General features: G+C 40.5%; 3 protein-coding genes across 6 annotated transcripts in view; 1 reads left to right on the forward strand and 2 right to left on the reverse strand.

Annotated features, from left to right (window-relative positions):
• The window catches only part of rassf7a (Ras association domain family member 7a), a 41,150-nt gene extending 35,508 nt beyond the window's left edge, over nucleotides 1-5,642 (reverse strand). The window contains exons 1-2 of one of the 2 annotated variants that reach the window (XM_052060100.1): nucleotides 5,515-5,642; nucleotides 2,525-2,634 (exon numbers count right to left, since the gene is read on the reverse strand). The gene's annotated coding sequence lies outside the window, so the exon portion shown is untranslated. The remainder of the gene's footprint in view (nucleotides 1-2,524; nucleotides 2,635-5,514) is intronic. The other variant, XM_052060101.1, reaches the window with a different exon arrangement.
• Nucleotides 104-14,236, forward strand: LOC127597205 (uncharacterized). Its single transcript, XM_052060097.1, has 2 exons — nucleotides 104-322; nucleotides 12,629-14,236. The coding sequence occupies exons 1-2, from the start codon at nucleotides 143-145 to the stop codon at nucleotides 13,877-13,879; spliced, it is 1,431 nt and encodes a 476-aa protein (XP_051916057.1). The 5' UTR covers nucleotides 104-142; the 3' UTR covers nucleotides 13,880-14,236.
• On the reverse strand, nucleotides 14,225-27,995 carry lrrc56 (leucine rich repeat containing 56). 3 transcript variants are annotated; one of them, XM_052060084.1, is made up of 13 exons: nucleotides 27,899-27,995; nucleotides 27,620-27,724; nucleotides 25,484-25,571; nucleotides 24,187-24,247; nucleotides 23,056-23,152; nucleotides 22,729-22,926; nucleotides 20,880-21,048; nucleotides 20,596-20,802; nucleotides 18,555-18,622; nucleotides 18,137-18,279; nucleotides 16,526-16,707; nucleotides 16,044-16,374; nucleotides 14,225-15,764 (listed from the first exon to the last, which is right to left on the reverse strand). In XM_052060084.1, exons 2-13 carry the CDS (start codon nucleotides 27,713-27,715, stop codon nucleotides 15,710-15,712), a joined length of 1,695 nt encoding a protein of 564 aa, XP_051916044.1. In that variant the 5' UTR covers nucleotides 27,716-27,724; nucleotides 27,899-27,995; the 3' UTR covers nucleotides 14,225-15,709. The 3 variants fall into 3 exon arrangements, with proteins under 3 accessions (XP_051916044.1, XP_051916043.1, XP_051916042.1); XM_052060083.1 differs by lacking the exon at nucleotides 27,899-27,995 and adding an exon at nucleotides 27,806-27,891; XM_052060082.1 differs by lacking the exon at nucleotides 27,899-27,995 and having other exon boundaries at nucleotides 27,620-27,875.
• Nucleotides 27,996-27,998: the final 3 nt, after the last annotated feature.

Consider the following 27,998-nt stretch of genomic DNA (forward strand, 5'->3'; position numbering starts at 1 on the left):
ATAAAAAAGGTCGTCACAGAGACTTTAATTTGACAAAAGTAAGAATGAATAATACAATTATTTTGAATAATGAACCAAAATTAACAAATGAAAATCAGGAATCCCCCAGGCAAAAAAGGCTCGAGAGGACTCCTGCAGCTTGATGGCATCCCTTATGACCAGTTGTCCACAAGCGGATTCAGAGACTGCCGCTACGATGGGCACTGACTGTCTTAGGCCAGAGCTCCGTTCGGACACCTCAACAAATGGAGCTGCGGAACATGGTCCGCTCAGACTCAATCTCCCCCGCTTCCCACGGGAAGTGGGTGAAGTTCTGCCAAAGGTGAGAGTTAAAACTATTTATGACAGGGGATTCTGCCTGGCGTTCCCAGTGAACCCTCACAATATGTTTAGGTCTGCCTGTTGGGGCTGACATCTTCTCCCACCATTAAAGCCAACACACCATCAGGTGGTGATCAGCTGACAGCTCTGGCTCTCTCTTCAGCCAAGCGTACTAAATATGGGGCCATAAATCTGATGACGAGATCACGTTGATCATCAAACTACAGCCTGAGACTAGGAGTGAAATGAGTCCTCGGGCACTCGATTAAAAAAAAAAAAAGGCTTTTGATTTTTTTTTCTGCCTCGGTACCGGTTTATTTAGTGTGCATATTAGGGAAGACAATCAAGCCACCCGTGGCAATGACATGCAAGGTCAACTTCAAAATACAATCTTCCCAAATCAGTGTTTTGGTATGTTTTTATTTCAAAGTTGTTTGTGACCGCGCATGGGGGCGTGCCAGCTGACTTGACATGTCTTCCCAACAGGAGGTTAGAGCCCTGTTAAAGTTTAATTTCCCATCACAAACTGTTGCTACCAACATCAACATGTTATCCTGAAATCATGTTGAATCGCTAATTAAGGACGTGAAAAACCAAAACAAATTAATTACATTGACGCTGTACTGTGCAGCGCCTGTTCTTCGCATTAGCCGCTAAGTTAAGATAAAACCTTTATTTGTCTCACAATGGAGAAATTCCAAATTTACAGCAGCAAAAATTATGAAAAGGAGAAGTAGAACAACCTAAGTCTGTAAGTATATATATATATATATAAATATAAGCATATTCAGAACGGGTGAGTGAGGGTAGGAAGTCAAGACCTGCAGGACAACTAACTTCGGCTCCGACTCCTCAGCCTGATATCACACCAGTCAGAATCAGGTAAGTAAACAAGTAAAATACTTATTATGACAATAAGTTAAGCGGGAACTAAAACAGCACAACACACATGCCAAATGGACAGCTAATATTTATCTTAGCGGGCACAGCATATACATGCATGCAAGCATACACACGTACAGCAAATGTTTTTGTAGACTGCTTAGATTAGATACATTTTTCCTTGCATCCCCTCAAATAATGTACATCTTTTGTGTTTGTTCTATGTTTTGCTCAGTAGCATGCTTTAAGTACCTGCTGCATTACTGTACTGTATTTTCTCGATGTTCTCAAAAATAAAACCCTGCTGTGAAAATTTCAGGTGCATATGCCTGATATTAGTATACTGGTTAAAAATAGTGCTTTGAGAAATGTATAGCAAAATTCATAAAAAGTAAAACGTTCATAACAAAAGAAAAACCAAGTTCAAATTATTTCATGCCTCAAAAATAGCTGGTTATCTCATTCATTTAAAACATGAAAGCTTTTTTTTTTGTTGTTGTTGAAAGAATCTGAATCGAGAACCGTTCGGAACCAGAATTGAATTGATGAATCAGAATCACAATTGTCCAAAATCAAACATTGTCCAGCCCTATATGACACCCTACATCATTTGCGCTAGAATTTGTGACTTCTGACAGTAACAAACCCTTCCTTTCAATATGTTCCTTTTGATGAAAGGGAGAAGTGTTCCAAAACAGATGTTTGGTATGTGAATAGCAGAAGGTTCTTTGGGTCATCGGATTGAGTGCTCGTCAAGGGAGGGGCAGGGAGTGTGTGTCTAGCATTTCCATAGAAACCCAATACAGATGGAAGAACCTGGTTGGTTGAGCTCAAGAAGGGGACAACAGAGGGTACTACTTGAGGTTGGTTACCATGCAAAGAGAAAAATCCAGTCTGCATATTCTCATTCACCAACACAGGATGAATGTACTCCAATGTGCAGAACAGGGACCACAGAAAAAATATTATCACAGACATCTCTTAATGGTTATTCACTTGAGTCAGACGAAGTTCAAATGCCTTAGCATAACAAATGAATTTGTCCCAAACACAAACTAGGTAAGTTTCTAAATTTAACACCTTCACCCCCTGGGGATGAAAATGGTTGTCATCATAATTTGCATATTTGTTTTACATTTTTTCACTGACATTATCAGCTGAATAACACAAGCCTAGTACAGTTTTTTTCTGTTAATCTATTCCATAATACAACCTCAATATATACAGGCTCACTTGAATGGAAAAAAAAAAACCCGGAACTTTCTTCCGTGTTGCAATGTTTTACAATTATGGAGACAATATGGTCATTTTTGGCACTCACCTCTTGCAGTCTGTCTCTGTGAGTGTCTGACTGGTGAAAAGGTAGAAGAGGAGGAAGAGTGAGACAAGCCTGCTACTGACAGTTTTGCGCGCTACCTGATCCACCACGGCCTGTGGGAGAGACAGACACAGACATGCTTACAGCAGTGCGGAGAGGGGGGTGGGGTAGCTGAAGAGCTAAGTGAAGTGGTGCTGCCATTCCCCGTTGCCTATGCGACGGACGCTCTTTCAAAGAAATCATCCAATGGCAAACATAGGCAACTGTTTTCAAACGAAAAGCCACATGATTGCTCCAACACCATTCCCAAATGGCAGAGTTGAGAAGGGAGGGGCAGACAAGCGTGGTGCTTGTGGTTGTCATGTGAAGACAAGGAGAGGGCGAAAAGGGGAGCGAGGGAATAACAAAACATAAAAGATAATTGTTGAGAACCTACCAATGCTAGCAAGCACAACACAAAGTGCAGCTTTGCAATATCAAGCCTAATTTGCTCCCAAACATTGTATGAAATGCTCCGACAGTGAGCGCAGAGTTCGTCTGTGTGTGTGTTGAAACATTATCAGTATACTTTAGTAAATTCCCAAGGAATAAAGTAAACATTGGTGTGATGTTATATCAGAACTCTGAAAGCACACATACTGTACTGCAAGACCCATGCTAAAATATACTGTACTTCCTCTGCAATACAATCGTGCATTTTAAAGCTGCATGGAAATATGTAGCAGGGGTGCCCACACTTTTTGGACGGCAGATCTACTTTTCGATCAATTAACCTCCCGGGATCTACCCTTACCGGCACACACACACGCACACACACACACATGCACATTGCAGCCTGTTAACTATCACACGTACCGTTTTAAAGTGATTCCATGGACCCTCCTAGATTCCTATTCTTTGCCTGTGCCCTCGGTGAATTGTACACGAAGCAAACTCTGAATGAGAATAATGACGATAAAAGATAGACCGCAACAGCTCTGATTGCAGACTGCTGAGCGCTAACAGCTTCCGGTGACGTAATCACGCGCCATAGTAAATTTAAGATTTACCTGCTTTATTTTATTTTAAAAAATATTTTTGGGTGAAAATGAGACTGATAGGATGATTAGGGTGCAGCGTACATTAACACAAAAAAATATATTAGTGACATGTACAAAAACACACAAATGGTTGTTTGTTCGTTTTCTCCTCGACACTCTTCGGATCTACTTGGGACCTGTCTTAGATCTACCGGTAGATCAGGATCGACCTAAGGCTGGTAAGGTGGGCCTTCGGCCCACAAAAGTGTTGTTGCTTGGTTCAACTTTTTGTTCATCTTCATTGCTTATCGCGAAAATAAAGAGATGTTTAGCTCTACTAAATAACTAACAATTTCATTGCAATGCTTGTGGGTAGACAACATTTTTTCGCTAAGATGCCTGCGCGATCGTAGTGAGCCACTGCCTGAGTGGCGCAGTGGCGGCGCAGTGGCGGCGCAGTGGCGGGGTGAAGTAGGTACGTTTTGAAAAGGGACAGACGGAAGGACAGACCGCGTGCGGGACGACGCGCAATATATATACATATATATATATATAGAGGAGTTCCTCAAGCTTGCATTTGCAACTGAAAACTAAAATAAGTCCACTCACGACAAAGAATGGACATAAAAAGGGTAGCAGATGAGCCAGTGAGTGTGGCAAAGTCAACAATAACCAACACATGGTAAGCTAAAGATGACGTCTGCAGGTTGAAGATTTAATGGCTATTAAAAAAAGCAACCAACAATCTCAATATACATTTAAGCCATATCCATCTGTTCCAAAGGTAGAGAAAACCACAAATGCAATGCAAACCAAAACAGCACCCCAGCATTAATAAAATCTCTTAATTTATATAGTGCTTTATAATATTAGAGTTGATAGTTAATTTGACCATACCCAGAAATGAATAACTCCTTTTGATATCAATATCAGATGGATCTATACTTTCAAGTATAGACAACAACAATATGAAAGGGTCAAGAGTAGAGGAGGAAAGTGGAAGGCAATCATAAAACAGGTAAATACAGGAGCTGCAGGAACCCTATTTTAAGATGGAAACAAATGAATTGTCTGATCTAAATTTGAGTACACATGACAGATAGAAATGCAGTTCTAACTTGGCAGTGTACTAATAACATACTCATTGGTATTAGAATAAATGTGATTGGGACTGAAAGTGAACTGAAGGCCCCAAGAATAAACCACAACACTTGACTGCTTCAGAATCCAGAGTGAGACAGAGTCCATTTCAAGATAACCACTCCCACATTTGGACGAATTTGAGTCTAGAATGCATGTTTTGGGAATGTGGGTCCAAGCTAGAGTACCAACTGAAATTCAAACTCAGAAGTGTGAGGCAGACGTGCTAGCCACTATTCCTCTGTGCTACCACCCCATCCACCCTTAACTAATGACTGTCTGGCAATAGAAAATGTCATTGGCTTTCAGCAGTGTCATGTTTACTATTTACAGGACACAATATTTGGTACAGATGAAGTCTAATGAGATCCACAAGTCAATGTTGCATCAAAATGTTTATACTATACTGTGTTGCTATTATCAGTAATAATAGCAAAGTATCCCGCCTATTCTTAATTACATTGTCAGATTAGATGTTAATTTGTACAGTGGCTAGAACCATTACAGGTAATGGGCCTACTGAGATGTTTTACATTTTTGGTTAACGTATTTAAGCTAGACGAGAAGTAGCATAACGCTGCACATGTATTGACTGCCTTAATTTATACATCCCACAGCAAAATCTACTTATTAAAAACTACTCTTCAGCGGGACTTGCAACTGCAGCTAATTTCAAGTGAGTCCATTTCAAGTTTTTACCGAGTTTAAATCAGCAGGTGCACCACTTGTTGCATCACCGAGCGATGAGCGAGTCACGAATAGAACTGTACTGTGTACTTCACGTTAGTGAAACACAGCAACACATCAGACGGAACGCAACGGAGCACAACTTACATTGAGACGTAGAGCGGCGCTGATCGTTCAAACTACACGATGAACAGACGACTCTTGCTCCCCGACAGTCGACGGTTGTCAGGCCATTCCGGAAGTGCCCTTTTCAGACTTCTGGTTGATATTTCAAAGTAAAATATTTTAAACTAACGCACCCAAAGCAAAAAATAAGAGTCAGACGTGTTTATGGGGACGGAATTTGTACCTGAAATAAGTGCGCAACACGAATTTTAACTGATGACATTACATACAGATCATATCGTACTTTAACAAATGTATTAGACCGACACGTTTATGTTTCTGAAACTGTTAAAACACCAGTACAGTATGCTGAAACTTGGTAGTTGAAATATTTGTTTAATGTTATAGTATCAATTAGTATTTAGCCTGAAGAAGCATAGTACCATTTCTTAATTAATGTCAAACTGTCAAATTATTATTAATTTACTTGTTCCTGGACATAAAATGTTTTGGTGTGTATGTTACATATAGGGCCGCCCGCTAGTTGAGTGCTGAGCATGTTGACTTCACAGTGCAGAGGTATTGGGTTCAATTCCACAAACTTCCTGTGTGGAGTTTGCATGTTCTCCCCGTGCTTGCGTGGGTTTTCTCCGGGTCCTCCGGTTTCCTCCCACATTCCAAAATCATGCATGGCAGGCTGATTGAATACTCAAAATTGTCCCTAGGTGTGAGTGTGGGCACGAATGGTTGTACGTTTCTGTGTGCCTTGCCATTGGCTGGCAACCAGTTCAGGGTGTCCCCCGCCTACTGCCCGAAGACAGCTGGGATAGGCTCCAGCACCCCCCGCGACCCTAGTGAGAATCAAGCGATTCTGAAATGAATGAATGAATGTTACGCATATTTTTGAGTTCTCATAGAAATCATTTGAGCCTGTTCAAAATGTGAGTAGGACTTCAACTAATGATTGCACTTACACTTTCAACAGCAAATTTTAATCGGAGATGGCTTTGTGTCCCAAAATGTATCCTTAACATAGACCTAAAAAATATGTTGAGTTTTTTTTTCCAGCACATCAAGTATGTTAGATGTTTTAAATTTTTATTCAGTTAGAGCTATAAAAGCTCGCGCTATATGGACTTTACAATGTGTTGTAATTTTGAGCTATTATGTTTCTGAAACAATTCCACCTTTTGGGAGAACCTACCACTTAATTTATAATAATACTGCAGTAAATATCTTATTATATTATTATTATTATTATTATTATTGACACCTGATTTGCTTGAGAAAAAACATTTCCTTATGTTATAAAAGAACATTAGTTCAAGTTGACAATATGGAAAATTCACCAACATAAATTATGATTCGGTTTCTGGTTTATTCTATAACATGACAAAATTTGCAAAAAATGTTTTGTTTTGTTTTGTTTTTACGTAGCTCTGAATAAGTTCATCTCATGGAGAATCTAATGTTCCTCTGAAGGGAACGTGTCGCTTTGCATTTACATTACTTTGCAAACAGCACGTCCCAAACCTGTCTCAATTCATACCGTTGGTATTTCCAGGTATTTCAAGGTAGAGTTCCTGAATAAAAATGACTCATCTGAAGTCAAAACAAAGATGTTTCCTTAGGCGAACAAACATTCCATCAGTTTTCATGTAATGAGGGAAGTGCGTGGGTTGTCCCAAAGTTTCACTCTAGAAGTATTCCATTGAGTCTGTGTTTAATAAGTTAACAAGCAACATTTAGCAATGTGTTGGTTGAAAATAGTATATGTCCATTGTAAGTTACTATAAATTTGCTTTCTGAGGTTATCAAAGACCAGACTCAACCATTTGGAGGGTGTGAATACATGTTTGAACCGGACTTTCAAAAATAGGATGGTAGTTTAAAAAAGGGGATATTAGAACCAACATTTATGTTGCTAAAATAGTGCTTCCATTCATTTTCTATACTGCCTATCCTCTTGAGTGTTGGAGGGAGCTGGAGCCTATCCAAGATGGCTTTGGGTGACAGACAGACTACACTCTGAACTCGTCCCCAAACAATCCAGGGCATATACAGCATAGATCACCAGCCTCATATTCACACTAACCTGAAATGACAATAGCCCGACAATGAAAAATGGATTTAAATAATTTCTTTGGCCTTGGAGTGTACCACACATCTAAAACAAATATTAGAGTAGACATATTGACATGTCTTTGATAAAGGCACCGGACTAACTGCTCTCTGGAGAGCTTTGCTGAGCTGCCTACTTTTTTCAGTGTTTGCACTTTGTAGTGTATATGCATGACAATGAAAGTCTTAATATTAATAGACCACCTACCATAATATGACACTATTTGGTCAAACATGTATGCCAAACATCACTTTCCGTCACTGAATCAGAGTAAATATACGGTAATTGACACATTTCAGTGACATTTATGTGGAACAAGTTAAATTCACTCACTGGCCATAAAACCAGGTACAGTTTTAATCTCAGGGGATTCACTCCAGTTATCAGATTTTGTGTGTGGTATAAGTGGAGTGCAACCGATGAATTGTCTGGTCCAGGCCATCCCTCAGATTGCAAAAATTATAGTGTAAAGTTAACAGCCATTGAAATTGCTCAAATCCCCCCCAAAATTCAAAAAATAACCTCCAATATGCACTTTTTAATTAAAAAAAAAAAACAAGCAAAAAATATTTGAAAAAATGTACATATTGAAGGTGCTTAACTGTATGTGGCAGGTCTACTGTAATAACTTTTGGAGAGAAAGTACAGGATACTTACTTATTGTGTAAGTATGGACACAATGCTATTTTTCAACTACCGGTACAAGGACTCTTTTTTCATTCTATCGTAATTTTTTGTTGCACTATCATAGAAAACAACCTCCTGACACAGAGCCACTCACTGCAAAGTAGGCAAACAATGAACCGACTGTAAATTGACTTAAGTTTACTTAAGCAATAGAAAGAGTTGATGGAAAAGATGCACCATGTTATGCAAGAGACAGTCATGACTGAATGCCAATGAGCCAACTCAAGTTCACATACTGTACTTCAAACATTCCTATTCCATGTTTACACAGCCACCCTGTGAAAGGGTGCCTCAAGAATATACAGCTAATTGCATTTTTTTCACTCATTAATTGAATCTTGGTTTCTGCCTGAAAAATACTCACCCCTGAAAGACAAGACTATTGCTAATAGTCTTACAAAACACAGAACAGCTATTTTTTTTTAATTTAAAAAGATTACTTCACATCACATGGCTTTGATGATGTCACAGAACATGAGCTCAGCTGGTTACAATTTAATGATATCATAGCTATGATGCCATCAAACATAGTATTGACAGAATATATTATGTTGAAATGCACTTCCTTACAAGACACGTAGTTGACACACATAATAATTATAAGATCTTCCTGAATCTCAATGACATTTTCCCCTGAAAGAAGACACTGCCAATCATGTTACCGGATAAGGTTAGGTTAGCAAATTGTTTTATTGGACTTTACAACCAATACTGCTCTCAATAGCATGTTCTCAACTATTTATACACACTGTATGTAGTTGTAATTCAGTGTCACTCGTCACATACACTGTCACAATGTATGCATTGGATAGCATTCTGCTTATATATTTATTTGCATACGGCTGTTGCTTTCCTGCATGTTGTTAGTCATTATTGCTGGTGTTCCACTTCTCACACTGTAGATAAACAATTTATTGATGCATGTATAGTTTCATTTACATGCCACATACAATGGTGCTGACCAGTCATCCTGCTGGTCCCATTCAGTCCTGTCTGTATTTATATTCAGTATGCCATTGGGCCGGGAAATTCATTGACATTTTATCTGGATTTATATTCTGGCTTCTCACGATCTTAGAACCATTATTATTGAAAAAACAAACAAACACAAAAATACACGATTAATGTGCAGAATGGAAATTTCCCGACATCATGTGACATGTATGTGATCCTGTTGGCCCTGAGAATGCTCGAAGCTGTTGAATAACACCCCATTGTAGTTTACTGTCAAAGTAAAATACACAACAAAAAGCATGAAACACATTGTATATTTAAATACAAGAAAGGTTCTGTTTTAAAAACCACAGCTAATGCTGAAGTCAATGTAAAATCCTATTGACATGCTAAAAGGAAATAGTATCGACCTCGACCTTCCGTCAAATAATGAGTATTCACACACAAATGCTGTCGAAACATGAACACACAGGTACCGGTAGCAAAATAATACTCCAAGTCACATACTCTTCCCAATCCGTTAAAAACTAGTTACATTTATAGAGTTCAATAGCAACGTTCTACTTCTGCACTTCATCTGATTGTGTGTTCTTCATGCATGCACATAATCATACTGCCCCTGAGAGGCCAACGCGTGCAGAACATCAGCAACAACAGCCAGTATTTATTTTTGTTTGTTTTTGAGATCCAGTTTGTCCCAGTCAAACTCAAGATTTGTGAAAATGGTCGAACAAAATGAGATAACTATGTTAAAGAGATAAAGGGAGATGCTTATTCATGGTCTGAATGTGTGCAAACATGTAAGGCAGAATGAAATGCAAGAGGCTTGAAATTCACGTGATATTTACAAGGTCATCTTGTACTTGCCAAAAAGTATGGGCATGCGACTCTTATGGTAGTCTTGGGCAGTTGCGCTTCAGTACCGGTAGTGGAATAAATCCAAAGTTTTGAAATAAAAATAAATCATTGATTATTTCATTATTTGTGATTTCAATCATGGCGGCCCGGTAATCGACAAGTTAGCACGTGTGCCTCACGATGCAGAGGTGCTGGGTTCGATTCTGACTCCGGTGTTTCTGTGTGGAATTTGCATGTTCTCCCCGTGCCTGTGTGGGTGTTCTCCGGGTACTCCGGTTTCCTCCCACAGTCCAGAAACATGTGTGGCGGGTTAATGGAACACTCTAATTTGTCCATAGGTGTGAGCGTGAGCGCGGATGCTTGTTCGTCTATGTGTGCCCTGCAATTGGCTGGCAACCAGTTTGCGTACTGCCCGAAGACAGCTGGGATAGGCTCCAGAACGACCCACAACCCGTGTGAGCAAAAGTGGATTAGAAAATGGATGGATGGATGCATGGATGGATTATTTCAATATCAATCTAACTATGACTGGCTGGCGACCAGTTTAGGTGTACCATGTCTGCTGCCCCAATACACCCAGGGGCCACATGAGGATAAGCTGTTCGGAAAAATAAATGACAGAATGAAAATCATGCCAAATAATTGTGATTATATATTTTTCCACAATCGCTCAGCCTTAGCCTGTCATTCACATACGTGTACTGTACAGTATTTATTATTTATGTGCAGTTGCCATATATACTGCTGCTCTATTTCTGTTCACATGTTTTATGTTTGAACTTATCTGCAGCACTTTGTACATGTGTTATTGTTTTTTTTAAGTGCTCTATAAATAAAGTTGAGCTGAACTGAGATAATGTAAAGATGCCTATTGATAGATTCCAACTTTTGTGTGCTGCTACTCTACACTTAGCGGCTGCAGTGGGATGTCCTTTTAGCAGGCCTAAAAGGGTTTTTTTTCTGTTGTATTCTGTTCAGTGCTGTTCTATTTTTTTCATATTCTGATTAGTATGTAACTAAGCTTGTCAGGCATGCAGCTCCAAATGCCATCAAACGTGTCCAAATCATACCAGTTCATCAGTTCAAACATCAAGATAAACTTGTAGCCTCTACAAAAGAAAAAAAAAGAGCAAGAGCAGCTAAGAGCAACATGGCTATGAAAAAGTATTTGTGCAATGACAGTCTACAGTAGACCCTGGATTTGAATTAAAACAACCAAATGTAAACTGAAGAATAAGTAAATGTTATCAAAAGTATTTGATACATTTCACATCCTGTAGCTGCTCCCAACTCCGGACAATCATAGCATTTTTCTCCAAGAAGTTATATTGCAGTTGTAAAAGTTCTGTGTCCAATTGTGCTTCTGTTTATAATCATTAATTATTTGGAAGATGAAGAGCCTGACAAACATGCACAGTATTTGGATTGAATACAACTTTAATTAAATGTCCTTAAAACATTTTTTTGATCACCAGCCAATGTGGTTGAAGATGAAACACTGAATAGTAAAACTGAGAATCGCAGATTTTGAAGTTTTTCCATACAGCATAGACTGTCCTCAAAAGTTTCTCTGGGCTGGATGCACTTATGTTAACAATGCATACCTGTCAACTTTTCGGAGCGCCAACCCGCATAAACTACCCAAAAAAAATCCTTATAAAGAGCAAAAAATCCTTCTAACATACCAACACATTTTATATGTCAAAATAACGGCAGAAGACCCCCCCCCCCCCCCCCCCCCGAAATGTTCAATGATATTTATTGTAGATCTCCATAATACAATGTCTGGCCGAAGTATGCAATGAATACTCTGCTGTTTTCAACTAGGAACACGTGATTTACTGGAAAGTTACCGGAAATGAAATGATTCGAGTAGACCAGCACCATTCTGCGCAAAAGCAAACGGAACTACCTGTTAGGGGAAAAATAAAAATAACGGAAACTTTCTGAATCCGTATGATTTGTGCGACATGGCCATATACGTAAGATTCACCACAAAATCCATATGAACTATGGCTAAACCGTATGAGTTGACAGGTATGACAATGCCGCAACGTCACCTACACTCGCGACAAAGGCGGTTGATGCAGGCTCTGTGCCACTTACCGGTACTTAGATATGAATGGAAGAATAATCTTACTTATTCCTCAGTGAAAAGTGAAGCTATGGCCCGCCATCTTATGTTGCCACTAACTATACATTGATTCCTCCTCTGCACTTTCGCTTTATTTTCGGACTTGATGGAGGATATGGTCACTGGGTGCCAGCGAGCTTGAAACAAGCTTTGCTGACCTCTAGTGTGGCTGAACACATTGCGTATTTACTACTGAGCCACTACCCATCACCTCTATAGCAGTGAATAAATACCAAAATAAATTACAGTAATGAAATATTGAAAAATGTGCAGTATAACACAATATGGTGTCACATTAATGTTTCAAAGTAAGTTATTGATCCTTAAATATGTTATTTTTTGATTGTCCTCCAGAAAATAAGAAAAAAAATTAATCATTGCATTCTCTTTTTCTCTCCAAGGTTGACCCAAAAAACGCCCTGGAGTATGTACCCAGTCACAAGAGGATCTGGTTAATTCTCTCTGGGAATACCATAAAAACGTTGCGAAGTTTTCTGCAAGCGATCACATTTGGCCTTCAGGAAACCCAACTAAGTTGCCGCCCCTGCCAGCAGAATGCCCCCCGACATAAGAGTGAGCCTAACAACAAAACTTTTCGACAAGCTTCCTTGAAACCTGCCTCTGTGGCTCCTCCAATCACCAAAGTGAGGTTTCACGCCCCAGAAAAGAGAGTCCATCCACCTAAGACAACTAAATTGAAGAGTAGTGGACGGGAGTGTAGGGTACATCAACAAAGTATCCGCCCATTGATACATCGGTGTCACAAGCACATGAAGGAAACTTCCACACTACCAATGGCCATTGGTCCTCAAATAACCAAACTGGATGTTAAAGCCAAACAGCAGAATGCCCCACCACCTATCTACAAGAATGCTAGGGGAACTCAGCAACTTCCATTTCAAACTATCATCTTGGACTTTGACAAATCCAAAGAGAAACGCCCCATCCAACAGCAGAGTACACACCCACCAAGGACACAAACTCACAAAACCAACCATGAGTGTAGTTCATATGAGAAGAATATCCATCTAACAATCCACAGTGATGCAAGACAAACTAGTCAAGATCTATCACAATCCATTCCCTTGGGCCCTTATAAAACACAAGTGCAGACCAGGCCCCATCAGCAGAAGAAAAACAACCTGGAATGCAGACACAATCAACACCGTGTCCGTCCACCAAACCGCAAAGATTGCAAACACGGTCATCAAGAAATCTCAAAGGGCCTTAAGATAACCCAACTGGAATGTCCAAACAGACAGACTGTGCACCCAATCCGCAGGTGTGACAAAGACATTCAACAAGCTGTTGTACAACCCATCACCTTGGTCCCTGATATATCCCAATTGCAGTGTAGCTCTCATCAGCATGGTCCTCACCAACCAATTGACAAGCCCACTAAAGTTACTAAGGAAGATATCCCTGATCCTATCTCCACGGGCCTTCGGATAACCGAAGTCAAGTGCCACGCAGATCAGCCATTTGTCCACACGTCAGGACAAAAGGATACTTGTGACACATTCTCTCACATCACCCGGGTGGAATTTTGCCCTAATCTGAAGAATAGTAATAAAGTCCACACGAGTATGAGACACACTTGGCCAGTTGACCCAAAACCCATTTCTTTGTGCCTTCAGATAACCCCACTCTAGTGTGGTGTGCAGCAAAACATCAAGGTTTTGTGCAAAGGTTAAATCTGGTTCCCAACAACAACCACTGGACTTTACTCAGACAAGAGGTTTGCCAGAGAGCTCTTCTTGGAGCTCTGATGGCTGCACTTCAATGGGATTGTTGTTGATCAAGGGCCATATCGGTTTTGAAATCTGTCTCTGGATAGGAACAGGCAGTAAAAGAGGTACAAATCCCTCATTAGCACTGTCCCAATTTCTTCTACAGTACTGTATCTTCAAATGACAGGTAAACAGACGCTTGAAGGAGCTGGGCTTAAAGATCCATTAAGCTGTAATCACTTTGCAGAGGCTACTCCCAGACTCAAACTGCAACAGCTTCACTCTATAGTTTTTTACATTTTATTCTGTGCTTGTGATTGTGTATTGGTTATTTTTTACACAAATAATCTCTGCAGTTGCATGAGCTGTACCCGATTGGAGAACAAGTGAAATCAAATTTACCAGTAAAACAAAAAACAAAAACTGAGGTGTCTTGAGGAAAGTACAAAGAGGTTTTACTGTTAAATCCGACGTGCCGGGGTTACAAGCAGAATCAATATCCCACCCACGAACCAACAGATTTGCCACCTGAAAGGGAAAGGTAAAATGGCAATTGTGGCCTGGTGGCAATTGAGGGTGGGCAACTTGTCCACTACATGATTACCAGTGCTCTGATAGGTTTGGGTGCCGTCCTATCCCACATAAGCAAAGGGGCATCTCATATTTTGCTTATTTTGCTTCCAGCCAGGGACTTGGTCTAAACAAGTACGAACCACCGACAATGACTAATCTGAGGTTTGACATGACTATTTAGAGTATCGTTATCTTTCTGCTGTCAACTATACCTGCAGGTGGAACCAGGTGTGCTGTAAGTAAATGCTAAATGGCCAGACAATGACAAATGACAGACAGGGGCCAGAGAAAATACACTTTTTGAATTCACGGCACTGACATGACATCACCATCTCTTGCAATTCCCCTGGGTGGGCACATTAGACAGCAGAACCATGCAATGAGACTTAAATGACTCCTTTTGCATTCAGCAAAGATGACATCTTCCCCATGAGCATAGCTTGGAATACATTTGTATTGCCGTTTACACAAAAAAAAAATGTTTTGGCTACTTACTGGCAGCTTCAACAACTTCAATTACGACGGACCTCCTACCTACAAGCCTGCTGCAATGTATCCTTGAGACTTAGTGCCCTCAAGTGGCACATAAGGCTATCACACCATGAGTCATGTCCAGTGGAAAACATTTAACTTTTTTTTTTTACCTTAAACCTGAGTTTAAATGCAATCACGATTTGTTCATTTACATTTTGTCTTGTATAATTTGCATTCAAAAAACGATTTCAAGAAGAAAATGTAGAATTTGTCAAAACAAAACTGCAAGCTGACTATTTTCCCATTGCTGCGCAACATTTTGTTAGCATGCCATTATTCATTCCTATTAATAGGTCATATTTAGAGATGCAACTGTAATAAGTCAGGGTAAAATACGAAGACAGATATTAATAAAGTGATTTGTCTTTGAGCTGGGATAGGCTCCAGCACCCCCCGCGGCCCTAGAGAGGATCAAGCGGTTAGGAAGATGAATGAATGAATGAAAGGATTTGTCTTTGTTTTTACACCTTTATGGTCGGCCCTTAAAGAGGGAAACAAAAATAAGTTTCATTGTCGCCAGTGAGGAAAAGGTTTCATTAAGGCATATAAATAAAGTCTCTTTCGTCCAGACTTTCTAATTATGCGAATTCTGGTGACAGTCTTTATTTGTGCTCACTCTGAGGGCACTTGAAGCTGCTGCTCTCTTCAGGATCTTGGACAGTTCACTTTCGTTGCGAGGCTGTACACATCCATCTCAAAACTGAAAGACACATGTAATTAAATTCAAACACAATTTAAGAAGCAAACGTTTTTCCAATCATTTTTCTTCATTTTCATTTCCAATGCCATTAGCAGGCTCATTTTCACAGGATTTTGTGTGTCTATGATATATATACCGCGTGTGTGTGTGTATATATATCATAGCACAGCATATACACACACACACACACACACACACACACACACAGAGTTGCAAAAAATAAAAATAAAAAAGCCTAGAATCCCTACTACAAACGATAGTAATACTGTATTGTTTTACCAGAAGTCCTTCTGCTGTCCTCCCAAGTTACTTAATTTATATGGATGGGTAATGCTGAAAGGTGATGGCGGGCAAGGCTTATTTATCCTTGTCAACTGCTGCTTGAATGGCATATCAGCCTGTGAAGTGCTTGTGGCCTTCACAACACTGTATCCTTCGCTGCAGGAAAGCTTTTGTTCTGAATTGTCTGGGTTGATTCGAATCCTATGTGCACGGATTCCTATGGGGTTCTTCCTACCAGAGGCTGATTTGGAATTTAGAGGAGGGCAAGGAAAATGTATGTTGCCACAGGAAACGGGATCCACATCAGCAGACATGGGTTTAAGGCTGTCTGAAAATGATAGTAAGAAAACGGGCAAAATTACCGGTAGGCATTCGGTAAGTCATATTTTACAACTTGGCATCACACAAAGTTCAGCTTCCCTCTCTGGTGTAACATTTTTATTTATTAAAAACAATAGAATCAGTCTGAGTGTTTTTACCTTTACATTTAGACTTGAGAGATGAATTAGATGGACTTGGGTCACAATGTTCTTCATCACTTTTCTCGCTGCTCATTGTGTCAAATCCTTCCCTTTCATCATAATCGGCCTGTTCGTAGTCGTTGCCATGTTGAACAACTAGTACCTGTGGTAGTCTATCTCTCTGTATTTCTTTGTGATGCCTAGAATAGACATGTTTGAGTCATGTACGTACAGAAGAAATCACTTTAAGCTGATTAATTTAACATGAGATATCACATGGAAACACAATGGAACACAATCTCTGTTCATCCCAAATGAGTCAAGTTTTCCACACCACACTCTTCCAGTTTATTGGGCCTTGCTCTGTGCACTGAGGCAAAGTCATGACAGAACAGAAAAAGGCTTCCCTAATCTGTAAATTTGAAAGCATAGAGTGTAACTGTGAGGCAGATGGGCTAACTCTAGTTGAACCCATCCACTGGCCATGAGGCTTGTTCTTATGAGGGTCATGGGTAACTAGGGCCAATCCCAGCTGACCTTGGGCGAGAGATTGGGCCTACTGGACAGTTAACTGCAAGGCACATATTCATTCATTCATTCATTCATCTTCCTAACCGCTTGATCCTCACTAGGGTCGCGGGGGGTGCTGGAGCCTATCCCAGCTGTCTCCGGGCAGTAGGCGGGGGACACCCTGAATCAGTTGCCAACCAATCGCAGGGCACACAGAGATGAACAACCATTCGCACTCACACTCACACCTAGGGACAATTTTGAGTGTTCAATCAGCCTGCCATGCATATTTTTGGAATGTGGGAGGAAACCGGAGCACCCGGAGAAAACCCACGCAGGCCCGGGGAGAACATGCAAACTCCACACAGGGAGGCCGGAGCTGGAATCGAACCCGGTACCTCTGCACTGTGAAGCCGACGTGCTAACCACTGGACTACCGGGCCGCGCAAGGCACATATACTTATTATAATTATTTAAACTCCCGTTTACACCCATAGACAGTTTAGTGTCTTAAATTAATCTCGCATGCATGTTTTTGAGAATGTGGGAGGAGGCAGAGAAACTGAGGGAAACCTACGCAAGCAGAGAGTACCCGTGAAAAAACCCATGCAGGCCCGGGCAGAACATGCAAACTCCACACAGGGAGGCCGGAGCTGGAATTGAACCCGGTACCTCTGCACTATGAGGTCAACACGCTAACCACTGGACCACCGGTGCCACCCACATTTAAAAAATTAAACATGTTAATTGTATGCAGGGCCTTGAGTTTGACACCTGTGCATTGCACTGCCAAACACGTCAGAGCTGGTTTAATGGCTTACCAAAATAAAGAAATTGACCGTGTTTCTATGCCAGTTCAGAAGCACAATTTGCCAACCGTTAAAAGAAAGAGTAAGTCATGCATTAATGCCACCTTCTTTGTAGCATGCTCAAAAAGGTGGTGGTAATGCAACAAAAGCCTTTGCCAAAACACTGTCGGGCATCCGGAAGAAAGTAGAATAAATAGAAACAGAAGAATAAGGGTCCCACCCTGAATATTTATTCACATTTCCATGAATTTACACAATCAGACGTTAAAATGAGTTATTGTCCATATCTAATGAAGAGGGAGCTATATACCTGCAGTGTTCCTCCCTCCAGGTTCTGACTTCAGCAAGCACATCATTGCTCTCCTTCCCATCAATGTCAGGAGGGTTCAGCATATGCTCTTGTACATGAATGGCCTGGTCAAGGGGGGTAAAAGCAGACATGCAGCGTACTGTCTGTGAGGAAAAAATACATGGACATATACACTGAGTCAAGACGGCTAAGTAAGCAGAGACAAAAAGAAAAAAGAAAAGTCAATCATGACAGCAGAGGTTACGCATCAGCACAAATATCACTGAATGAACGCTAATACAAGATACAGTATGTTTGAAAATATCTCCCTTCCCAAATAATGCTCAACCAAAATATTGAACTTGTATTTCATCTGGACCCCATCGTAAAATGTATTTTCACAAAAAAATGAAATAAAGCTTTATTTCATGCCACCTACCTTCAACTTTTCACGTCTTGCTCGTATAGCCTTGACAGGGTTTCCACAAAACACAATCTTACCAGCTCCTGCACAGATTATGTATTACTTCAAAATATATATCTGTTTTTTGCATTGTCTTTGTTAACACATCATGAGGCAATACTAAAAAGAAGCAAATACATTCATAAAAGGAAAAGCATATGTATATGTGTGTATTAGAGCTGTCAAACGATTAAAATATTTAATCTAATTAAAAATGCAACTGTCATAATTAACTCAAATGAACTAAAAAAATAATTGTGATTACTCACACATTTTTATCGTTTATGAATTTCCTTTTACATTTTTTGTCCTATTTTGTCCCCATTTAAATGCTCTCATCAACATGGAACCATGAATCAGTTTTCTATGTGCCAAATGCAAATATTTACTGAAATAACAATTTCGATTTTCAACTTTACGTGAACAATTTTTCACTTGGTGCAGTTTTTCACACATAATTTCTCACACAATATTACTGTCCATCAATAACGGTGAAAAAAATGTTTTGTCACACAACAGCTTCTCTAACAGCTTTTTTTATGAAATCAAAACAGAGCAATATAACATTATAAAGTGCACATCTAAGGTACACTAGTACTCTGCCTATAATGGATTTAAATGGTTGCATACTTCGTTTTTCTCAAGTTTGCTTTCAACACAGCAACCTGTTTCTGTATGTTTGTTGAAGAATAACGAGACACCGGACACCGGTGTTCATTATGTGCCGCTATATTCGAAACTGGTACAAACAAGCACACGCACTTCCCCTGTGCTGCAAGGGCAAACCATTCTGGAAGGGGGGGGGGGTTCACTCCCCCAACACAGTCAGGCTATGTTGATTGTGTTGGTCCTTCTTGCGCGGAAGTCTCTCTACGGTTTTGTGTAGACCTCATTTCGAATAGTTCGAGACAACACTGGAGACATTTTACTTTCGCTAGGTCGCTACCACTGTAGCGCACTGTCACTGTCAGACGAACACAGAGAAGCGACACCTGCTCCATTTATATGGACACAGACCACTGTAACCTTCCACACAAAATAGTTCCAAACAAGTAACAATCGCATCAGTGGCATACATCGTATACCTGTATGATACAGAGAGAGAGAAAAGAACAGATAACTTTGGTCTTGTCAGTGGAGCAATATGGCAACTATTTAAAAGTAAACTTTGCATTCATAAACTCTAAGTATCCCTTTTCGGTGTCTCGCGCTGCCGTGGCTGGCAAAAGAGACATGGGCGTGGACTTCTGCAGCGCGCTTGTTGTTTTGTTTCTGGTGTATTTATAGAGCAACGTAATATCCGCTTGTGACGTGTGCCGCGTTAATCTCGCGAGAAAAAAATTAATCCAGTTAAAATTCATTTAAATTAATGTCAATAAAAACGCGCTAAACTGACAGCTCTAGTGTGTATATATATATATATATATATATATATATATTCATTCATCTTCCGAACCGCTTTATCCTCAATAGGGTCGCGGGGGGAGCTGGAGCCCATCCCAGCTGCCTTCGGGCAGTAGGCGGGGGACACCCCGAATTGGTTGCCAGCCAATGGCAAGGCACACAGAAACGTACAACAATTCGTGCCCACACTCACACCAGGGACAATTTTGAGTGTTCAATCAGCCTGCCATGTATGTGCCCGGGGAGAACATGCAAACTCCACACACACACACACACACACACACAGATATATATATATCTGTGTGTGTGTGTGTGTGTGTGTGTGTATATATACACACACACACACACGCAAACTGCCATCCTCCACTCTTGCATTGTCAAGGTAACTCAGCTGTGGAACCAACTCACTCACTGTTTGCCCAAACTTTGTGTGTATATATATATACACACACACACACACACAGAGAGGGGGAGAGAGAGAGAGAGAGAGAGAGAGAGAGAGAGAGAGAGAGAGAGAGAGAGAGGGAGGGAGAGAGAGAGAGAGAGAGAGAGAGAGAGAGAGAGAGAGAGAGACTATGGTAAGTAAACATTCAAATGAACCAGAATATGTAACCATGTGTGAGGACACTGCTGTCTTCGCTGACTTCAGTTAAGTCTGAATCTTCAGAATCAGGTGTGGACAGTGGAGAGGATGGAAACCTAGATGAATTCGTTGATATAGGTCTGGATCTAGTTGTGCCTGCCAATGAGGGCGGCCGAAGGCTCGAGGCAAGACGCCTGGATGAGCTGGGCCAGCTATATGCACCGGTTGCTTCCGTTTCTGTAGAGAAAATGACACATGTGTCATTAAAACACCTTTAAACAACAGGTTAATTCACAACAAAAACAAAAGCGTACGGTCTTCGGTGGATGCCTGTGAGAGGTGCCTGAGGCAATTTCGGAGGATAGCCCACTCTTCCCACATGGTGCTGCTCGAGCCCAAACTGCCATCCTCCACTCTTGCATTGTCAAGGTAACTCAGCTGTGGAACCAACTCACTCACTGTTTCCCGATAATTGTAGTCGATCTGGTGGGGTGAGCAAATGAAAGTAAGGTAAACTAAATCTTTGTGACTGCAAATTGAAGGTTTAAAGATGGCATACTTACAACAGAATTATTTAAATCAGGGGTTCCCAAACTTTTTGTATCAAAGATCTACTTTTCGATCAACTAACCTCCCGTGATCTACCCTTACCGGCGCGCGCACGCGCACGCGCACAAATATACACACACACACACACACACACACGCACACACACACGCCATGATGAGAAACAGCCTGAAACAGAGGCATGCCACACACTTTTGCAGCCTGTTAACTATCGTAGCTAACGCGTACCGTTTTAAAGTGCTTCCCTGGGCCCTCCTAGATTCCTATTCTTTGCTCGTGCCCCCGGTGAATTGTACAAGAAGCAAACTCTGAATGAGAATCATGAAGATAAAAGATAGAGCGCAACAGCTCTGATCACAAGCTGCAATTGCAAACTGCTGAGCGCTAACAACTTCCGGTGACGTAATCACGCGCCACCGTAAATGTAAGATTTACCTGCTTTATTTTATTTTTAAAAATTGTGAAAATGAGACTGACAACATGATTAGGGTGCAGTGTATATTGACACAAAAAATATATTACTAACATGTACAACGACACACAAATGGTTGTTTGTTTTTTTTCTTCTCGACACTCCTCGGATCTACTTGGGACCTGTCTTAGATCTACCGGTAGATCAGGATTGACCTAATGGGCACCCCTGATTTAAATGATCAGATCAAAACGCGTCTAATTTGAACCGAACATTTCTCATCTTCCACCAAACTACGGAGACACCATTTTGAGAAAGGAAATAACTCAAAGGGGGAAAATTAAAGCGGCGGGAGAATGTGAGGCTTAGGGAGAGAGGAAATGAGCGGTTGTTTGTTTGTACATTGGAAAGAGTTTGGCAAACTGAAGTTGCCAAGTCACACCCTGAGCTGCTCCAAAGCGCAAGCCTAATACATATTCAGCTCAGCCTTTCCCTACATTGCCCTAGTTTCCTAATTAATTCTCTGTTGGTGAGCATAAATAAACTATTTTACAGTGGCCCCGTTCCATACAGTTATAAATCAGCAGAAGGAGAAATCCATGCCTCTGCCATATGCAAAATGTACAGTTGTACTAACTGGCCATTGAAGAGATCCGAGAGCCACCATGATACAACCCCAATTCCAGAATATTTGGTACATTGTCGATCCATCCATCAATTTATCCATTGACTGATTGCTTATCCTCACAAGGGTCGCGGGACACTTGGCTTAAATACAGTATTACGTTTTTATGAATACAATTCTTCTCTAATGATCCAGTTATAAAGAATTGGACACTAAATTTAAATCAAAACTGCACATCTATAACTGTTTAAATTTTAAAAGATTAAATGAAAATGTATTGTACCTGTACTTTTTCAGAACTCTACTTTAAAAAGTACTGCACTTAAAAAGGAAAAAAATGTACTATATTGGATTTTTTTAAAAATAAAACAGGCTGTATGCATAGCCACAAGCTTCATTGTACTGTATTGATTGTATTTCAGGTTTTAAATATATATTATTTGTAATCAATTTCTGTGATTATTTTACATACGAGTAGAAATAGCCAGCACACCAAAAGTTGTACGCATACCACCATTTAAGAATCCCTGAGCTAAAGTATAAAAACATATTGGCCTACTTGTGTGGTAGTCGGGTTTGGCTGCAGACACACGGGGTTTCCCTCCAAGGTGAGGGTCTGCAGTTTGCCACACAACCTGAGATACTGAATCTGGATGAGATCATTCACATCATTCCCTTCCAGATCTAACACTTGTAGATTCTCCAGCATGCCGACCGGACTCAAGTCTGACACGTTGTTAAAGGCTAAATACAATTCCTGAAATGTAGAAGATAAAATGTTAAAAACAAACAGCAACAAACACAACTGCTTGTACATTTTGAATTTTATAGACCCGTTCTGAATAAACAAGTATTTTGACAATAAACTGCGACTTATGAACAGTACCCTGAGAGAGGAAAGAGTCGAAATGCCATCGAGGTCTTGCAGGCAGCAACAAGACATCCAGAGAACATGTAGGTGGGATAAGGTGGTCCCCAAGTTCCTATGGCAATAAAAACCGGACAAATAAAAGTTTGACATTGAACTGTAGCCATACTGTAGTATTAGTGTTTTTTTATCCACAAGTTCCATTACTACTTTCTGCTGCATGTTTTTTCATCCTATCTATATTATATATATATTGCGCGTCATCCCGCACGCGGTCTGTCCTTCCGTCTGTCCCTTTTCAAAACGTACCTACTTCACCGCGCCGCTCAGGCAGTGGCTCACTACGATCGCGCGGGCATCTTAGCGAAAAAATGTTGTCTACCCACAAGCATTGCAATGAAATTGTTAGTTATTTAGTAGAGCTAAACATCTCTTTATTTTCGCGATAAGCAATGAAGATGAACAAAAAGTTGAACCAAGCAACAACACTTTTGTGGGCCAAAGGCCCACCTTACCAGCCTTCCGCAGGAACTAGTTGATGAGCCGCCCGGAGGGCGGCGAACCACCACCTTACCAGCCTTCCGCAGGAACTAGCTGATGAGCCGCCCAGAGGGCGGCGAACCAGCTAGTCACTTATAAAAATCAAACAACTATTTCTTTTTTTTTGAGCTACGTGAAACGATGTTGACAGTGAAGTTCATTTTCAGTTTCTGTAGCAAGAGAAGAGTGATGAATACTCAGAACTAAAAATACAAAATAATGCAAATCTGTTAATAAGACATATTCTGAAAATGATTAACATAGAGCACCAGGTGTGATGAGAGTAGGAGAGGCCCCGCAACCTCTTATTTGGCACTTTCCTGAACTTTCTTAGCCAGTCGAAAACTTCACTGGAATCATCTTTTGCATAAGTAACATATTTTCTATATGTTTTCAGAACACTTTTTTGTGTCAAGACTGTACATTTACTTAATTACATCATTGAGGTACGTGGTATATATTGATCACATGTGTAACAGAAAATGGATGGATGGACAAAGGGCAGTTTATACTGTGGAAGATGACGTCAGCAGATATGCAGGCGGATCCAAACCAGTTTGAAAACTTGAAGACGAAGTTAATTTCATGTATTGTGTCATTTTTACTCACCGTGTAGATATGAGGACACTGTTGTTCATTTTGAGCTGCACCAGCTTGGGCAAGTAAGAACCTACAGAATGACATCAGCTATTGAAATGACAAATAAGATGACGTTTTTAATGAGTCGTACCAAAGCCCTCAGTTAAATTCCAGAGAGCCAGGTGGAGATATAGCCTGATTATCAGGCGAGCCAAATATCAGCGCCAATATTTGGCATTTTGTTGCATGTCGGCATCTGCCTTTTTTAAAAATCTGCACAGTGGTAAAAGATTATCTTAAACTTTGTAAACCTCAGAGGATTCTTTCTTTGTTTCTTCTTTTTTTTCTCGGTGATGGTCTAAGAAATGTTGTTGAGGCTGGGAACTCCTTGCACTTTTGAGAGAGAAAACCTTTATTTGTCTCACAATGGAGTCATTTTGTTTTTGTTTCAACTTAAAACAAGGCAAAGTGAATTAAAAAATGATATAGCATAAAAATCTGAAAAGCTGCTTCATAAAAACAATCTTAAAGATAGATATCGAAAAAATATCATCATGGCGATAATGGCACATACAACATGTGTATCGCAAAAGCATGCATTTAAATGATGACATTTAATGCGTTTATCTGACCTTGACCAAACAGATGCATCCTTAAATGTGCATAGCCATCCAATAGGAGAACAGTAGGGGCATTAGTAATGCCAAATAACCTAATTAGATGAGAATACATTGAGCCTGATTATTGTTCCATGTGAAAGAATATATATATGGTATTCTATTGGAAAATAAAGATGTCATTTCTTTAGATACATGTTAAGTATTGCAATACTTTTTATATCGCAGCAATGAACACCCACATCACGTTTTTCCAAAATCGTGCAGCCCTACTTGAAGCCATTTAAAGAAAGGTACTGGTATGTATTTTAGTTTGTATGAGTCAAAATTTTGAGATTATTTCATTTTTCCTGCAAATGAATATCGGCTGCAAATATCATCGGCTACGGATGATCAGTATTAGTATCAGCCCTAAAAATCAGTCTATTTCTATCCAAATGCTCTACTTTTTTGTGTCTTACTAAATTAGTCTTTTCTTTTTTTTTTTTTTTCAAAAATGTCCGCATTGGCCATCATATTATTATGCTTATAAAAACTGTATGACCTTTACAGTTGAATATTAACTTTACATATAAATATTTATCACAAAAGGAGACTGTTCTTAAAAAAAACAACAAACAACCCCACATATATACAGGAGATACTGCAAGTGTATTTTTCTAAAATAACGATACGGTAGTTAAAGATTGCAGATGTGCGATGTAGCTCACCAAAGTTACCGAGGCTGTTTTCTTGAGTGTCCACGCAGATTTCCAGTGAAGTCACCTGAGACAGATCATTTGTTCCGCACAGTAATTCCTGTGAACGACAGATTGAACTCAGCACAGTTGCCTATCATGTATTGTTTGAATTAGACGGGATTTCTATCTACTGCACAGGTGTCAAAGTCAAGGCCCGGGGGCCAGATCTGGCACGCCACATCTTTTTATGTGGCCCGCGAAACAAGCATGTCAAGTACTATGATGCTTGCTAAAGTCCGAACCAACATTTCTAATTGTCACGTGTAATCCACAATAACAGTCATTAATTTTGACTTCTGATTTTAAAACTAGTTATTCATTAATTTGTTGTGCACTGTGTGTGTAAATGTGGAGGTGATTAAACATTTATATGGTTTCCCAAAATTCGGAACGGCCCTTCAAGGCAAATCGTTACTACAATGTGGCCTGCGACAAAAATGAGTTTGACACCCCTGATCTACAGTATATTAAACAGCCAGCATATATGCAAAGGAAGAGAACTGCAAAGGTCAATTATAATGGAGGAAAATCACACTTTTGATCTACAATAGATAAAAACATATTCACTATGTGGGCCATAAAAATATAACTACATAACTACAGCAGCCAGTGGCACATTGTCAATCGAAGGCACTGTGGTGCTAACCTACCGGACAGCTGATGCACCTGGAAAGTGACAAAAATGTATCCATCCATTTTCTAATCCACTTATCCTTACATGGGTCACGGGGGGTGCCGGAGCTTATCCCAGCTGTCTTTGGGCAGCAGGCGAGGTACACCCTGAATTGGTTGCCAGCCAATCGCAGGGCAGACAGACATATAACCATTCGCACTCACTCTCACACCTCAGGACAATTTAGAATGTTGCATTTACCTGCAACACATTTTTGGGGGGAAAAGTGGGAGGAAACCCAGAGAGAACCCACATAGGCACAGGGAGAACATGCAAACTCCACACAGGAAGACCGGAGCTGGAATCGCACCCTGCACCTCTGCACTGTGAGGCTGGTGTGCGAATCAATCGACTGCTGTGACAAAAATTAAATCACGAAAATAAAATATTATTATAAAAAGACTTCAAAAAAAGTGTATGTGTTGTCAAGTGAGTAGGATTCATACTATACAATTATCCATCCATCCATTTTCCAAACCGCTTGATCCTCACTAGGGTCGCGGGGGGTGCTGGAGCCTACCCCAGCCGTCTTCGGGCAGTAGGCGGGGCACACCCTGAATCAGTTGCCAGCCAATCGCAGGGCACACAGAGACAAACAACCATCCACGCTCACACTCACACCGAGGGACAATTTAGAGCGCCCAATCAGCCTGCCATGCATGTTTTTGGAATGTGGGAGGAAACCGGAGCACCCGGAGAAAACCCACGCAGGCCCGGGGAGAACATGCAAACTCCACACAGGGAGGCTGGAGCTGGAATCGAACACGGTACCTCTGCACTGTGAAGCCGACGTGCTAACCACTGGACTACCGGGCCGTCCTACTACACAATTATTGACAATTAATTATATGTATTCGTTGATCTCTGGCGTTTCAAACAAATATTATTTAGTGTATGAGAACATCAGCTTAGTGTTCAATAAAGCAGGCCCAGATTTCACACTAAGTAATTCAATTTGTGAGTAAAGTGAGAGGGGATCATGTTTATTTGATTATTTTTATTTTTTATTCATTTGATGACATATTGGTTCGGTGACATTCGGGGAGATTTTTCTTAAGGTCAATTTCCGGCACATATAGAAAAACAAGCAGTGACAGTGAACATTCACATTCACACTCGCACTCACACCCGTGAACAAGTTAACACGAATGTTTTTGGAATGTGCGAGAAAACCCAAATACCTCAAGAACAAAGCCTGAGGAAAAGATGCAAACTTCACAAAGGAATGGCAAATCGAAGATTAAAGCCCATAACATCTCCACTGTTAAACAGATTTGCTAACCACAATTCAATTGAATTGATTTAATTCAATATATTAATTTAGATGCTCAGATACTGGATGTGTTTGGATCAACCCTTTCTGTAAAGTTCACTGAACTTGCAATACCAATGAAGAGAGAGTGTATCTATCCTTGTGTCTTTTGTGACCTTACCAGCCTCTCCTGGGACAGATAGAGTTCCACGGTTGCTTCCGCTTCATCACAGACTTCCATGGCTGGAGCTGGGTTGAAGGGGCCTGATTCATCCATCACAGTCACCTGGACCCGGCCAGAACCAGGCCCAATTTCCCGTTTACTACACGCGAGTCCATTATTGTTTGCTTGCATCATTACTTTTACCTTTGCCTTATGAAAAAGATAATTCAGCCATGTTTTTCACCCAACGACCGCCACTCGGGCTGTCAACTGTTTGCTTGACAACCACTCACTCACCTTCCTGGATACGGCAAGGGCGTTCTCGTGGCTTGATGGGAAATGTAGTTTAGACCAACTCCGAAATACGGAAGTAAGAAACGGAAAAACTACGCAAATC

The sequence above is a fragment of the Hippocampus zosterae genome, chromosome 3, assembly GCF_025434085.1.
Source record: "Hippocampus zosterae strain Florida chromosome 3, ASM2543408v3, whole genome shotgun sequence".
Lineage (NCBI taxonomy): Eukaryota > Metazoa > Chordata > Actinopteri > Syngnathiformes > Syngnathidae > Hippocampus > Hippocampus zosterae.

Coding starts and splice junctions, on each gene's coding strand:
- LOC127597205 (XM_052060097.1), top strand. CDS start 143: ATGGCATCCCTTATGACCAGTTGTCCACAAGCGGATTCAGAGACTGCC. Junction 323..12,628: donor TGGGTGAAGTTCTGCCAAAG/GTGAGAGTTAAA, acceptor TTTCTCTCCAAG/GTTGACCCAAAAAACGCCCT.
- lrrc56 (XM_052060082.1), bottom strand. CDS start 27,796: ATGATGCAAGCAAACAATAATGGACTCGCGTGTAGTAAACGGGAAATT. Junction 25,572..27,619: donor ATCTGTCCCAGGAGAGGCTG/GTAAGGTCACAA, acceptor TGTCGTTCACAG/GAATTACTGTGCGGAACAAA. Junction 21,049..22,728: donor CAAACCCGACTACCACACAA/GTAGGCCAATAT, acceptor TCACCCCACCAG/ATCGACTACAATTATCGGGA.